Raw genomic sequence first — 15509 nt, forward strand, 5'->3', positions numbered from 1 at the left:
TTGATCCTCCAGTCCAGTTCAAATCATCCAAGAAAACGAAGCATAGGGTGCTTCTGGTAGGAGACAGTCACATCAGAGGCCTCCAACACCTACTCACACAGGCTCTGGGAACTACAAACTTCACAATCGAGGCCCTCAGCAAACCAGGGAATTCATTGGCAGAGTGTTCGCGTAGTGTTGATCTTTTGACAGCAGACTATACTACCGATGATGTGGTTCTATTCATTGGAGGTTCAAATAATCCTACAATGGACATTGTCAATGAACATATTCAGAATGTTAGGAAGATCTCATCTAGAACCCATGCTGTCCAATATGAGATCCCCTTTACAATGAATAAGAAGACTGATCAAGGTATTGCTTCCGCAAATAGGCATATTCGAGCCATAATTTCAGTGCTGAATGAATTGTACCTACAGTGGCGGTGCTTCAAACCACGTCGCATTCATTATACTCATGGAAGACATCTTAATGAGAATGGTAAAAGGTATCTATGTGGAAATATTGCTCGTTTTTTATTTACTCTGTTTATTGCTTGTATAGTTACCAGTGTAAGCTCTAATGACTCCTTCAACAGGACAAACTTGCGTAATAAGAAATCTAGTGCATCCACCCACCAACCATCTACCTATTCCTCAGTGACGAAAAAGACTCATGGCATACAGTGGTATAAACATAACAAACTCAACGTTTCTGCTCACCTTACCAAATCTACATCTGTGCTGAATTCGTCAGGAAAGCCAACCTCAACCTCGATGATACCAACTACACCTACTCATACACCTCCCTCTCATTCTCCTCCTCCTCCCCCTCCTCCTCCCAGGATACCACTGATGCAACCAAATGTTCGATACCCACCACCCATGTATTTCAGTCAACCACCAGTTATGATGCCAATGCTTATCAATCATCAGCCCAATTATTCTGGCCATTATTCAGGTAACCCACCTGCAATTGCTCCATATCCCCCAAATTTTCAATTGCCTCTGGCTACTCTATAAATTCAAGCCAGCAAACTATACAGCTCCTAACTCTCAATGTGCAATCACTCTCAAATAAAATTGCCCTATTAAATGATTACCTTGGAAAATCCAGCTGTCAACTGATCTGTTTAACAGAACATTGGTTGAATTCTAACCAACTAGGTTCTCTGTACATTAATGGCTATTCTGTTGCTTCTGCTTACTGTAGAAATAGTTTGAAAGCAGGCGGATCATGCATATTGATTCAAGACTCCTGTAATCTGGTGTATAACTCACGTAATGATGTTCAGGCGCTGTCAGAAGAGCAGCATATTGAAATATCAGCAATTTCAGTTCCCTCTCTCCACCTAAATATACTCTCCATATACCGATCACCCTCAGGTACGCCTGACATATTTTTTAGCAAGTTAGAACATGCCATTACCCTTCTCCTCAATAATAGCTACCAAATTGTGGTTGGTGGTGATTTTAATATTAATATTTTAGATGATACTGTTATTTCTCGTAGATTTTTCTTATTACTGTCATCATATGGTCTGAAGCTGACATGTTATCAGCCCACTAGGCTAGGAAATTGTATTGATAATTTCATCTGTAATAAGGATTTGGAGTTTTCTTCCAGGGTAGATATACCACATATATCAGATCACAATAGTGTATTCCTATCCTTGAAACTGGTCAAAAAATCTGTGAATACAGCAAAACAACCTCCTTTAAAAAAACGTAGATTCTCTAAAACAAACCTTAATAAATTTTTGCACTCTCTGGAATCTGAAAATTGGGATGCACTGAAAATAGGTGATATCAACTCAAGATTTTCTAATTTTTTAAATATTTTTTTGAACCACTACAACTTATCTTTCCCACTTCAAACTTGCACAAATCATAAACCTAACCACTTACGTTATCCTCATAGTATTCAAACCCAAATACGCACTCTAAAAACTAGACTGTTAGACGCTTACTCAAATTGGAAATTTGGTGGGTCTGAAGATGATAAAATTGAATACAAGCTCCTTCAAAAGGAATATAAAAAATTGATCAATTGGGCAAATATAGAATCAAACTCTCACAAAGTTGCAGTCTCAAACAATATCTGCAAAACTACATGGAAGATAATAAACTCATATCAACCATGCAAACAAACCATCGACCATATTACATTCCAAGACACTAAATATACCAACTCAGCTGATATGGCAAAATTATTCAGCCAACATTTTGCAACAGTTGCAAATAAGGTATTTAATTCTTCTCAAGCATTGGACCCATTGTCCTTTATTCCAGCTAATGATTCCTCAATGTTTGTGCTACCAGCTACTGCAGCTGAAGTCTCTAACGTCATACAAGGTCTCAAAAATTCTAACTCAAGAGATAGTTATGGTTTAGATGTAGGCCTTATCAAACAAGCTGATCGCTACATATCTCATGTAATTGCTGAACTTTTTAATGACTCTATAGATCAGGGGAAATTTCCAGACAGCTTAAAATCGAGTATTGTAACCCCTGTACACAAGAAAGGAGAAAAATCAAATTTAAACAACTACAGGCCTATCTCTGTAACACCAGTATTCTCAAAGATTTTTGAGCGTCTGTTGTATAATCGACTGATACGATTCCTATCATCTAACAGCATTCTAAGTGAAACACAGTTTGGCTTCCGTCGTGGAAAAAACACTACCAAAGCAATATTTAATTTATTGAACAAAATTCTCCAAGCAGGCCAAGAAGGTGATAACTCATTGGCAATATTCTGTGATTTGTCAAAAGCTTTTGATACCATGAACCATGGAATTTTATTAGGAAAGTTGGAAAAATATGGGATAAGGGGTCCAATCCACAGTTGGCTAAAATCTTTCCTTGAAAATAGGGTACAAATTGTAAAAATCCAAAATGGGGAGACTTTCACCTTTTCTGAAGAGAAAATAATAGACAAAGGTGTCCCCCAAGGCTCCATACTTGGACCTTTATTGTTTATTCTCTATGTTAATGATTTGTCATCCTACATTAATGCACTTCTAACACAGTTTGCAGATGATACAACCATGTTTTTAAAGGGTGGTAGCTGGGACACACTGCTTAAAAAAACAGAACATGTTCTCAAAAACTTGGTTTGTTGGTTTAATGCAAATTGCATGAGCTTGAACCTGGACAAAACAGTAACAGTACCTTTCAATGTAGCCCCTAGGGAGGCAGACCTGGTAGCAGAAACTCTCTCAACTCTGCCTAATGTCTCCAGTGCTGCAAAGTTCTTAGGGGTTGATGTTCAATGCAATTTAAAATGGGATGTATACATCAATAAATTAACTTGTCGTTTGTCATCTATAAACTTTTTACTCTTTCAGCTACGCCAAATTACAAATCAAAAAACTCTCAGACTTGCCTATTTCGGACTATTCCATTCTACAATGGCCTATGGGGTGGTTTTTTGGGGAGGTAATGCATCTTATGTCAAACAAATTCTCACACTACAAAAACGTGCAATAAGAACAATTTATAAAATACCTCTAAGACAAACATGCAGGCCCACCTTTATTGATAATAAAATTCTCACTACAGTATCACAATATATCTTAGACATATCTCTCATGGTTTATACTGGGGTTATAACCTTTCCAAAAATTACCCATCCATACAGTACCAGATCACGAGGTAACCTTAGAACTCCCCACCACCGCACAAAACTTCTCCAGTGTAGTACTGTATCCTCTGCAGCAAAAGTATATAATCGGATTCCAGGGAGTGTAAAAACCCAGCCAACTGCAAAAAAATTCAAAAATGCCCTCAAAGAATGGCTGATAACTAGGGCTTATTACACCCTGGAAGAATATCTCAGCTCCCTGGATCAATAAGCATTCAATTTTTATTTTTGTTTTTTATTTCTTATTTTTATTTTATTTTCTGTTTTTTTGTTTTTTCTTTTTTTCTGTTGAAAATAACCTGGTGTAGAATATCTATAGTTTTAACTCATCATATTATTATGTCTTAATCGAGTGTACTTTTATCCAATTTTAACTCTGAAATTTGTATTCTATACCTATTCAAATAATCATCTATGTCTATGTAATGCTTAACCTGATATGATGGCAGCAATGCTGCCGCACGTATCTCAAATAAAGAATTGAATTGAATTGAAATACTACTCGTTTAAAATCGGTAAAAAATAAGCTTTAATATAAATTAAAATGTTACACAGAAAATAATAACAAAAATAAGACTGATAACAACACTGAAAATGTAAGGAAACACTCTACGTAAGCTGCAAATACGTCGATTCTACTAATTTAAAGGTGTACTTGAGCTTTCAATCAGACAACAGGTAACTCGAAAATTGTTTTCAACGAAATTTGACAAAGATCAAAGATAATGAAATATTGTCATTTTATATCATTTTACGTGGTTGGATTTTTCGAATGAAAAACTAAAAATTACCACAATCAGGAAATCTGAAGAGTTTCAAAATATTATACATTTCGAATACCCAAATATTTCGCAAACTGCTACGAAGCCCTTTTTTGAAAATATTTTTCTCGAAAGATTCAATTTTGGTAAAATTAAACTTCAGTCGCGCGAATTTTTTTAAATTACACTTCGTAGCAATTTGATAATCTAATCTAAAAATTTGATTATTTTTTTTAAACCTATCAATCGATATCCTGAAGTACACCCTTAAATCCATAAACCACGACGATTACATAATTTTACGATATCTTCAACACACACATACACACACACACATACAACAATACAAAACAAACACATCGTTTTAAATATTTACACAATATCGTAGTTGTTATTAGTCGAAAAATGTGAGTATAAATATAGAACAAAAAAAAAAGTGTTAAATTTATGGTAATAAGTAGGCTATTAAAAAACATATATTAAATACAAACCTACCAATAATAATATAATTTTTGGCACTAGGTATAAAAAAAACGAAAAATTAATATAAATAATCATAAAAGACGACAAAAAAATGAGCATTTTCTTCACTTATAATTTAAAATACAAAAATAAATAAACCAATCACGTTTCTCTTTTTCTTCATGTTCGCAAATTAGAGAGAAAAACCTCGTATTATGGATTTTGCTTTTCTTCATGTTTCGTTTCGTTTGACAGGAACATTATTAATATAATAATTTATTATAAATCAGTTTATAAAAACGATTCCGTATCTTAAAACATTTCATGACTAATTGCATACAATACAAAAAAAAAACTTTTTCATCTTCTAATCAAATTAAGTATACAATTTATATACAGTTTTCAAATTTAAATTACAGGGTCATTTTTACACATTCACAAATGAAAAAAATAATATAATAATACAATGCACGTAACACAATTTCAAAGTATAGATAGGTACAAATTTACATCATTTTATAAATATTTATAATTTAAAAAAAATAATCACTTTGAAGACTTATTTTATACACGGACAAGTTCGCGTTAATTCGAATCTGAAAAAATAACACAGTTTGTATCTATCGATTGTTGAGAATATTTTAATTTTTAAAACGTCATCAATTCAGAAGCTTACTTTTTTAAATTTAATTTCTAGGTAAAAGTCAGAAATTATCGTTTCATAACGAATCAAAATTCGAGCCATCGCTTTCCTATAAAATAAAATAAAGGATTAGTGGAATTTATATTTTGAAAACATCCAAATAAAAAGAGGGAAACAAATACAAACCCTTATATCTGGTTTATAAAGTTGTGACTTGGGCATATACGTCGACCCTAGATCACGTTCACCCATCGTATGATGTTCCTAATTAAAACAAACACTCATATTAATATTTTTTTTTAAAAATAAATTGGTAAGTGAAAAGTTATATTTTAATTTTTTTTTTCAGTTCAATTTCTTTCAATATACTCACATCAATGTTGGTTTTCTGCGAAGAAGAATTCTTCGATCCACACGTATGGGTTTGAGAGTGGAAAACATGGTGTAAACTTCTGACTGGAGGTTGAATTGTGGTTTCGTCGTAAGATCTAGCTTCAGAAACCGTTCTGAAAATATTCCAAAAAATATTCAATCAATACCCAAATTCCAAAATATTCGTGAGATATCGAGCATGCCTTATTTAATGAGATAGGTACTTTACTTTACAAAATTTAAATAAAAACAAAAAATGAATGAATTCAATAGAATTGAGACAGATAGACACAGAAATAGAAAGAGAAAGAAAGAAAGAAATAATTAAAAGAGCAAAAAAATACAAAACGTGTATATCTTACCCGAGTTTATCAACTCGGGTGATGAAATCCTCAAACGATGTTGCAAATACTGGTAATGAAGGAACATCTACAATAATCGAACTGTAAAAAACAGAATGAAGAAGTATGTACAATATTACCACCAACTACAAGTACAAAATTACTCGATAAAATTCATATCTACTCAAAACCTCGCCTCTTTTTTACTACCTACAATCCACCACTAATAAGAACTACTTTTACAAACTACCATAATTATTTGCTCATTTGAGATACGCAAATTGAAAAAAAAAATTAAAAAAAAAATAAATAAAAAAAGGTGCCATCTAAATACTTAAAACTTGTCGTTTGTGTAATTTGAGTGCAGTGATTTATCAAATTGAAATTTTAGGTTACCTTTCGGCCGTTCTTATGCTATTATAAGTTGGTTGATTTAGGTCGGTATGCGACTGACTAATATATGCTTCGTCCAGCTCCTGAGTCCGGCTAACTGTAGCTGATACTTCGAATCCGGCTGAGACTAGAGCACCTGAAAATCATAAAAAATCATTATTCCAGTCCTCGAGAATACGGTTGTCAGAGGGGAAGGGAGAAAGGGGTAGGTATAGAATACATATTTGAAATGGGTACATATTCGAATTTTGTCAATTTATTGATTTTATACGTTTACCTATTATGGAAAAAATGACTCAAATATTCAATAAAATGTTGCATTTCAATGAGAAAAAAATCTGAAATTGAAAAAAAATGCTCATTTTTAAAGGTTACTCTAATTCTGGGAGTTCAAATAAGTATAGGTATATCATTTTCCAAGAACTATGCCAACTAAAAAATTTAAATAAATAATCTGGAAAAAATAGGGACATTTGGAATTAAAACCCACGGTGAGTTGAGAGAGACCCAAAATCTGAAAAATTCACTACTTCATTAATTTTAAAATATTTGGTTTTCATTTTGAGCATCGACTTCAGCGCTCCAGCTTCTAAAATTATTTCAAAGCCCCAAAAAATGTTTTTAAAAAAATTCAAGACCAATCTTTGTAAGTCTCTCATGCCTCAAATCAGGATATTTATATCGAACATGAGTCAAAAATTCTTGAAAATGGATAAATTTTTGATCTCCTGTCCAATTTTAGAGCTGAAAAATTCAAAGCAGAAAATGCAAGCACGAAATGAAGATTTTCAACATTTTAGGGCATTCAACTCCTCCTTCCCAATTCTCAGTCCGTTCTAACGAGACTCAAAAAGAAAAAAGAGAGGCAATGAATGGAAAGTTTCAAAATTTAATTTGAAATATGGGGGACCCGGAAAATTGTCTAAATGTATGTTTCAGTTTCTTTGAAGGGACCAAGGGGAGGGGGTCATTTTTTCATTGTGTTCGTCAAGTTATAATCGACGAAGAAAAAATGCATCAAAATCAAAATTCTAAAAGGAGAGAATGAACGAAAAATGGCAACGTTTGATCAAAAAAAATGGAAAACCAAAACACGTTCTTCCATATTTCTAATTTTGAGAAGGGGGAAGAGGGTTGCAATTTTTTTGATTTTTTCCTTCAATTTTGTGCAATCGAAGAGAACCAAAATTCTGCAAAACTAAATCAAAAATTTTTGCAACTTTTTTTGTTTTTTTTTTTTGAAAACCGGAAAATCTAAAACTTAGGTAAAAGCTTCACAGTGGTTTGAATTCTCAAATATGTACTTCATTTTTTAAGGACTAAACGAAGCTAGATCAAAAGAATAATATGCAACAATACTTTACGAGTCAAAATCAGATGCTCAAGTTGGTACATTTTTCGATTTTGGGTGGATTTTCCCAAAAAAAGGTCAAAATAAAAATGCAAAACAATCGAAATTTCACTAAATTGGCCCAGAAAGTTGAAATTTGGCCCTACTTTCGACCCCTCCAATCGATTGGAAATAGTTTTGAACGTTTTGCTGCTCATGGAGCCTCAGTAAGCTCTTTGAAGTTTACAATTTCCATAAAATTTTACCCGGCGAACTTGGGAAAGTTGAAAATTCATTTTATATCCATATTCAACACGCTGAGTCGATTGAAATGATTTCAAACCGTTCTGGAGCCTTCGGCGATAATTTGGAAATTCCAGATTTTCAACAAAAAAAAAAAACAGCCATAAGAAAAATGAATGGTTCTGAATCGATAGAAACCGCGGATTGAAGATGATTTTTGACAATTTTTGTGGCCTTTTTTTTTGATAAATCTGAAATCTCCAAAATATGGCTGGAGGTTCCAGAATGACTAAAAATTACCCCAACCAACTCAGCATGTTGGAATTAAGGTAAATATAGTAAATTTCAGCTTTCCAAGTTCCAACTTCATTAGGTAAAATTTCGTGGAAATGGCAAATTTCAAAATCGGCTGGAGGCTCCAGAACCGCCCAAGACGATTCAACATGGTTTTTAAAATCGATTAGGGGTTCGAAAACACCAAATTTCTGTTTTTTAGGTCAACTTGGCAAATATTAACTTTTTTTTTAATTTTTTGGAACACATTTTATTTTTAAAAATTCACCCACATTAAAAAAATGCACATTAGCCCCCGAAATTTTGGCTGATGATGTATTTTTGAATGCTCTTTCAATTTAGCTTCGTCTGGTTTTGAAATGTTTCCACCGGTTAGGATACCTCCTTCCTAATAAGGGAAGAATTGACGAAAATTTCAAAATTTTATAAAAAATTGTAAAAAGCAAGACTCTAACTAGGTTTGAAAAAGTGTACTCTAAAAACCTTACAACCTTAATTTTTTATGCAGAAGTTCATTTTCGGTGACTTTTCAAAAATTTTAAAGAGCTGCAATCGCAAAATTTTCAATATTTTTATCAGAGTTTGAATGTTTTAAACAATACGTGTTTGAAACAACAAAAAAAAATTGACTGAGGTGAAAAAAAAGCGTTGAAAATAGGTACCTACTTTGTTTAAAACATGTTTTTTTTAAATACCAAACCAACTCGTTTTTTTTTTCAAATTTTTCAATTTTTTATTAGAAAAAAAATAAAAATAGAAAACTTCAAAAGTTTTTATTTTTTAAAGTTTTTATTTTTTAAACAAAAGAACCGTTTCAAACAGAAAACTGTTTTTGTTTTTTTTTTAAATAAAAAAAAAGTTTTTTCCGAACTCTTGATTTTATTTTTCCATTCCCTTTAGAAATTTCAAATTAATTTGGAGCGATCAAAAATGAACTTTAGCAATCAGCACGCATGACTTTGGTCGATGTTTCAATGGCGACTGTTCAGAACTTTTCGATCTATCTTGTCCAATGCAAAATATTTCCAGCCAATTGGGATATCTCCCTTGTGAGAAGCAGTATTTAAAAAAAAATAAAATAAATGTGCAGAACAGTTGCAAAATTTGAAAAAACACGATAAGGAGAGGGGAATAAAATATCCATCTATCTGGTAGAACTAATTTCATAATACAATACTAACCACTAGAAGGTCTTCTCGGAGCAGACATCTTCTTTCTAGGTTGAGGCTCAGCTGAAAAATTGGTCGAATTGCTGAGTCGTCTGCTATGCATACTGCATCGCGACATCTGTATTAAAAACAAATAATCATTAGAACTGATCGCGAGGAGACCGAGAGATTCTTCAATCTTCATTCGACACAGAACGTAATTAATAGGTAGGTACCTTCTTCTCGGGCGTACGACTACTTTCCCTACTAGCAGCATAATTGAGCAATTTTTGTTCGGGTCCGAAAGTAGACATGGTTAAAAGCGTCGAGGACGGTTGCGAAGCCGGCCTGTATTTCGCTCGAGGAATTAAAACTGTCAGACTTCTGTCTCTCTGATCTGCACTATGTACAGTACCACCTCCTCCTCCGCCATGAATACTGCTAGGAGGTGCATTTGGAGGAGGCTCGTTTCGAAGAACTCTCTGCACAACACATAAAAGCCAAATTATAATATCGTCGAATTAGGTAGGTATTTTTTCAACAACTACTGCAGAATTGCAAAGCGAAAGTTCACCTGTTTAATAAATGGCGGCGGAGTTCTCTCAATACTGCCCTCGCTACTTGTGTCAACACTGACAATGGCACGTTTATCACCAGGTACATTTGTTACGCTTCTGTAACGTCTGAAGCCCACATGAGGTTTCGGCGCTGTCCGCAGAATCTCCGGTGGTTTTTGTTTATTGCACGTCATCACGACGCACACCACTAGCAAAATGCTCAGCAATACGCCGATTGCGATTAACGATATTAAAGTAACTGAAAAATTCCAAACAAATGCCAAAAATTACCATAAAGATTCGAGTTTGAAATTTATTATTACAGCTAGTCAACTATTACTTAGGTATTGGGTAAATATGCAAATAAATATCAGCGTGAAATAACCATTCCGAAAATTGCATTTATTTTTACCATACCTTTAAGATTTATTTGACAAAATTCCCCGGCATACCATTGGAAGCATTCGCACGTGGGATCTTCGTTCGCTTTATAGTAACACGTACCGTGATAATTGCATAATTCACAGCCAATAGCGTTAGCTGTAAACCATCGAGAATAAATTAGACATATACAAGCACATACATTATTATGTTTAATCGTAATCGAATGCCCGGTTTGCAACTAGACGGTTTTTTTTCTCTCGCTATTTACTCTTTAGGTTCCCCATCTAACAAGCAAACACCAACGCCAGACAAATTCCACAGTCTATACCGATAACTGCGAAAACCGCAATTATATGGAATTTATTCGATTCTAATTTCATCGCCTCTCTTACCTGAACACACACGTCCGGGGAACTGGGCATTATAAGACATATCGGTAAATCCTTCTTTACAACTGCAAGTATACGTTCCTCGTAAATTGAAACATTGGGCGTTCTCTGAACAATCGTGGTATTTATTGTCGCCGCATTCGTCGAAGTCTGCAAAAATTAAAATTAAAATTAAAATTAGATGGTTAAACTGACAGAAGAATAATTATTCAAAATAGACTAAATTCGAACAGAAGAAATCAATTTAAAAAAATTGCTCGAAATAGGTGTTCAAAAAATATGATAGCACCTGTATTGAAAAATACTGTAAAAATTGCCCAAAATATAAAAATTTAGATAGGCTAGGTATATATGTATTCATCAAAATAAAAAAAAAATTGGTAGGTAAAGAAAAGAGAAGTTGATGACAATTTTTCTGAAAAATTTTCAACTGCGTTCGTTATACGCTTTGCAAAGTTGAAATTTCCACCTCCCCCCCCCCCTTCAAAGTCGTTATCTCGGGTGAGAAAATAATTCCCTAAATCTCATATTTTTCTTCTCCTCTCCCTGCCAGTTGAAGAAAATTCAAAAAAATAAAATGAAAAATAAATTCAATCAATTTCAGGGAAATTTTTTGAAGATAATATCTTATTTCCACATTAGAATAATTGTATAACCCCATTTCCGAGAAAAAAACGTTCAACGAGCCCCCAAATGATGTTAGCTCTCTTGTATTAAGCCCCCCTCCTTCTATCTGGGAGAAATGAAAAGAGATAAAAAATTGATGTCTGTAGAATTTTTTTTTAATTTTCATTTACAGGCAGATTCTTTCTAAACAAGCACCTTTTCAAAAAAAAACCTTCCCCTGGTCTCCCGAATGATGTTAATTCTCTTATATGAAGCTAGATAATTCTTATTTCAAGAAAAACCTTCCTTCAGTCTTCCCAAAAATGTTGAACACCTACATAGAGACCGCCAAAGTTGAAAAAAAAGAAAAAAATTAACAAATTATTATTTTTGAAAAAATGTACGTAATCTCCTTTCATTTTTTTTTTGAAATGACTTCTCTTCAAGAAAACCCTGTTTGATGTATCATTTTAATTGCGGCTATTGGCGATTAACACTCACTGAAAGTGATCAAGTGAGATCAATTCATTGGTTCCTCAAGCAATAATCTTGGCCAGTTCAACTTATCTGGTTATAATAAAACTTGAAAAATCGAGATAATCTTTCAATAAAATAATGAAATTATTTTTAGAAACCCAGGGATAGGGACAAGGTTCCATTTTTTCATTGTGGGGTGAGGGGGGGGGGCAAATTGAGAACATTAAATAATTCTTTTCTGACGATGATGGACCAAATCCAAGGATTAAAATGGGGGAGGGGGAAACTAATAATATTCATTTTTCGAGGAAGGGAACATGTTCTATATTACCAACACTTCGTTAGAAAAGTGGAGTATTGTATTTTTTGTTGCGATAGTACGAGTTAGGCCGGGGAGTGACTTTTCTTCGTTCGCAAATGAGTCAGAGTCACATAAATACGAATAATTCTTTCGTGAATGATTCACAAAAAATAATTCAATTCGTTCGTGAATGATTCGCCAAAAATTAAGTAAATTAATCGATTCGTTCGCGAATGATTCATCAAAAATTGAGTAAATGAATCGATTTGTTCGCGAACGAGTCACATATACAAATAATTCTTTCGCGAATGATTCACTTATACGAATCAATTCGTTCGCGAATGATTCACAAACAATAATTCAATTCGTTCGTGAATGATTCGCCAAAAATTGAGTAAATTATTCAATTCGTTCGCGAATGATTCATCAAAAATTGAGTAAATTAATCGATTCGTTCGCGAATGATTCATCAAAAATTGAGTAAATGAATCGATTCGTTCGCGAACGAGTCACTTGTACCAATCGATTCGTTCGCGAACGAGTCACTTGTACGAATCGATTCCTTCGCGAACGAGTCACTTGTACGAATCGATTCGTTCGCGAACGAGTCACTTATACGAATCAATTCGTTCGCGAATGATTTATTGATTATTCACTACTGATCAACTCGTTCGCGAATGATTCACCTACAAATCAATTAATTTGTTCAATCGCCAATCGTTCGTAAATGATTCGATTCGATTGTAAACAGATCAATTTGCTGTACAAATGTTTCAAAAAAGGTGAATCAATTCTTTCGTAAAAAAGATTTTTATTTTACGAAAAGTCGGTCTTCTCACGTTTAATGCGTGGGAGTTTTTTTATTATGTGGAGGGGTGCAAAATATTCAAAAGTACATACATATTTCTAATGACAGGTTCCCTTGAAGGAATTATTCAGAGAAAATATCGACGCAGAAATTAGAAATTTCAAAAAAATATGTTTTCAAATGTGGGGGGAAGGAGCTCTTTGCAAAAGGACTAACAATACCAACATTGATTATTTATTTCTCAAAAAAAAAAAAAAAAAAAAGATTAACCTGTTTGGACAAATCTTGAAAAATTTTGCAAGCTTTTTTTAAATTCGATTTTCTGATTATTTCAACTTGAACGAGGAGGGGGGGGGGTGATTCTGATAAAGAAATAGAGAATTTTTGAATATTTTTTACCGGATTTTCTTCGATTTTTTCGACCAGTAAAGAGGGGGAAGGGGACTCTACACAGATGGAGACTAACATTGTTACATACCTATTTTGCAGAAACTAAAAATTTTCAAACATTTGTTGTTTTACGTTTTTCAGCTGTGAGGAAGGCACACTCAGCACCATCTTTTCGTACATGGGAGGAAACCAAAAAGTAGGATTTTATTTTCTCATTTCTCATCAACTCCAAGAATTCTGAAGGGAGAGGGGAGAAAGAGCATAAAAGATGGAACCTAAACTTCAAAACGAGAACATCGAAAAACTCTCCTGGAAGTTGATCAAGTCAATCTATTTAAGTTCTCGCAGTTCGCAGTTTCTCAAGAACCCACTGGTAGAATGGAAGATGGGATAGGGGAGGGGACAGAGGGGTTCAGCATGAGGTTCAATGTTATGGGCGAATTTTTGAAAAGAGAAAATTTTTAAATTTTCAAAACCAAAATCTGAGCTTCTGAATCAATTTTTTTTCAATTTTTAGCAAATTTTTTAAACAATTTTTGTCAACTGAAGAGAGTTAACACTTTTAGTTTTTTATTCAGTTTCAGATTCGTAACAAAAATAAATACTCATACCAAAAAGAAATTTTATTTTTCTCAAAAAATTGAAAAATCGAAATTTTAAAAATGAAAACAATTGAGAAAATGACAGAAATACTATACTTGAAGAATTCAGACTGAAAACGAAGAAAATAAATTGCTTACAAATTTAATAAGCCAGCAATAGCAAATGTTAAGAAATAAATAAATAAAACAGAGAAGACAAAAATCCAGATTCAATTCTCATTTACCATTTTTAAATAATTTTTTTTTAGCTTCAACTTTGTAAGTGGCTGTAAACGACTAATTGATTTGACTATTTAAAAAAAATAGTAGATACCTGTGTTTTTTTTTGAAATTTTTATTCTAGTCAAAAAATCACACCGAAGAAGTTTGGATGGAATTTGTCGAAATGATGTACTCGTATTTTCAGATAAGGCAATTCAAAAATGGCCAAAACCCGAATTCTGAGAAACACACATCTTTCTAATAAAATTTCAGAAATTTATGGAGAGAATGAAAATTGTTCAGGAAATTCCAGATTGGCTAGAAAAAGTAAATTCTATGTCTTGAAAGATTGTCATTTCATGTTCATCTTCAAAATATTAACTTTTTTCAAAAAAAAAAAAAAAAAAAAAACTCGAGGAATAAAAATTTTAAACAACTTGTTAAAAAATTGAAAAATGATTTTGGGCAGTAGAAATTTTGATCATAGTATTTTTTTCCAATTTAACTTTTATTGAGACCAGAGCCGGGTTTTCAGAGTATTTTACGTCATCCAATCATATAATTTGTAGACATGCTACCAGGACTACGACTAAGACTGGTACCTACGACAAAAATATCTCAAATGAATTCTCAACTTACCATCGGCTTGAATAGAATGGTACATATCAGGAGCAGCAAACACATCGGTGCCTCCTAAACTGAAATTATTCGCTTTCAAAGTCTTATGAACTTCCTCCAATAACCTGACTTGTTCTGGATTTTCCGAAAGCTGTTTTAAAAAACACAAACGAACAAAGCAGAATTAGAATCAATACCTCTCCTTTTATCTCTCTGATTAATTATTAACAAAGTGTACAAGACCGATCAAGTCGATCGAACTTACTTGAACCATATAAACAACAGAAGCTTTATCCGATTGTTTGGCTTGTTCGAAACCTGACACGACGATACCATGATAGATATCTCGAAGATTGGACTGCATCACCATTCTATCGAGCCCTTCTCGGGCTGCTTCTGTGAGCTGATGATGCGATGGAGATGTATGATCTGCTAGAGTATCAGTGAAACGGATATTTTCTTCGCCTTGTCTATCCAAAGGTATTCTCATCACGTACGTGTAAGTTGCTGCAATTTTAAAAAATACACAATCATTACCAAAATCAAACATCAGTCCTTTGCAGTA

At 33.4% G+C, this 15509-nt stretch overlaps 1 protein-coding gene across 2 annotated transcripts in view; it reads right to left on the bottom strand.

The window, feature by feature from the left end:
• Nucleotides 1–4129: 4129 nt before the first annotated feature.
• The window catches only part of LOC135838465 (uncharacterized), a 185723-nt gene continuing 174343 nt past the window's right edge, over nucleotides 4130–15509 (bottom strand). Inside the window, exons 7-19 of one of the 2 annotated variants that reach the window (XM_065354101.1) lie at nucleotides 15210–15451; nucleotides 14966–15095; nucleotides 10945–11091; nucleotides 10586–10708; nucleotides 10186–10427; nucleotides 9848–10093; nucleotides 9645–9750; nucleotides 6600–6732; nucleotides 6225–6305; nucleotides 5864–5996; nucleotides 5677–5754; nucleotides 5524–5599; nucleotides 4130–5443 (exon numbers count right to left, since the gene is read on the bottom strand). In XM_065354101.1, the coding sequence (XP_065210173.1) occupies nucleotides 5567–5599; nucleotides 5677–5754; nucleotides 5864–5996; nucleotides 6225–6305; nucleotides 6600–6732; nucleotides 9645–9750; nucleotides 9848–10093; nucleotides 10186–10427; nucleotides 10586–10708; nucleotides 10945–11091; nucleotides 14966–15095; nucleotides 15210–15451 (1694 nt within the window). In that variant the 3' untranslated portion in view covers nucleotides 4130–5443; nucleotides 5524–5566. The remainder of the gene's footprint in view (nucleotides 5444–5523; nucleotides 5600–5676; nucleotides 5755–5863; nucleotides 5997–6224; nucleotides 6306–6599; nucleotides 6733–9644; nucleotides 9751–9847; nucleotides 10094–10185; nucleotides 10428–10585; nucleotides 10709–10944; nucleotides 11092–14965; nucleotides 15096–15209; nucleotides 15452–15509) is intronic. The other variant, XM_065354103.1, reaches the window with a different exon arrangement.

Source organism: Planococcus citri, chromosome 3, assembly GCF_950023065.1.
Source record: "Planococcus citri chromosome 3, ihPlaCitr1.1, whole genome shotgun sequence".
Lineage (NCBI taxonomy): Eukaryota > Metazoa > Arthropoda > Insecta > Hemiptera > Pseudococcidae > Planococcus > Planococcus citri.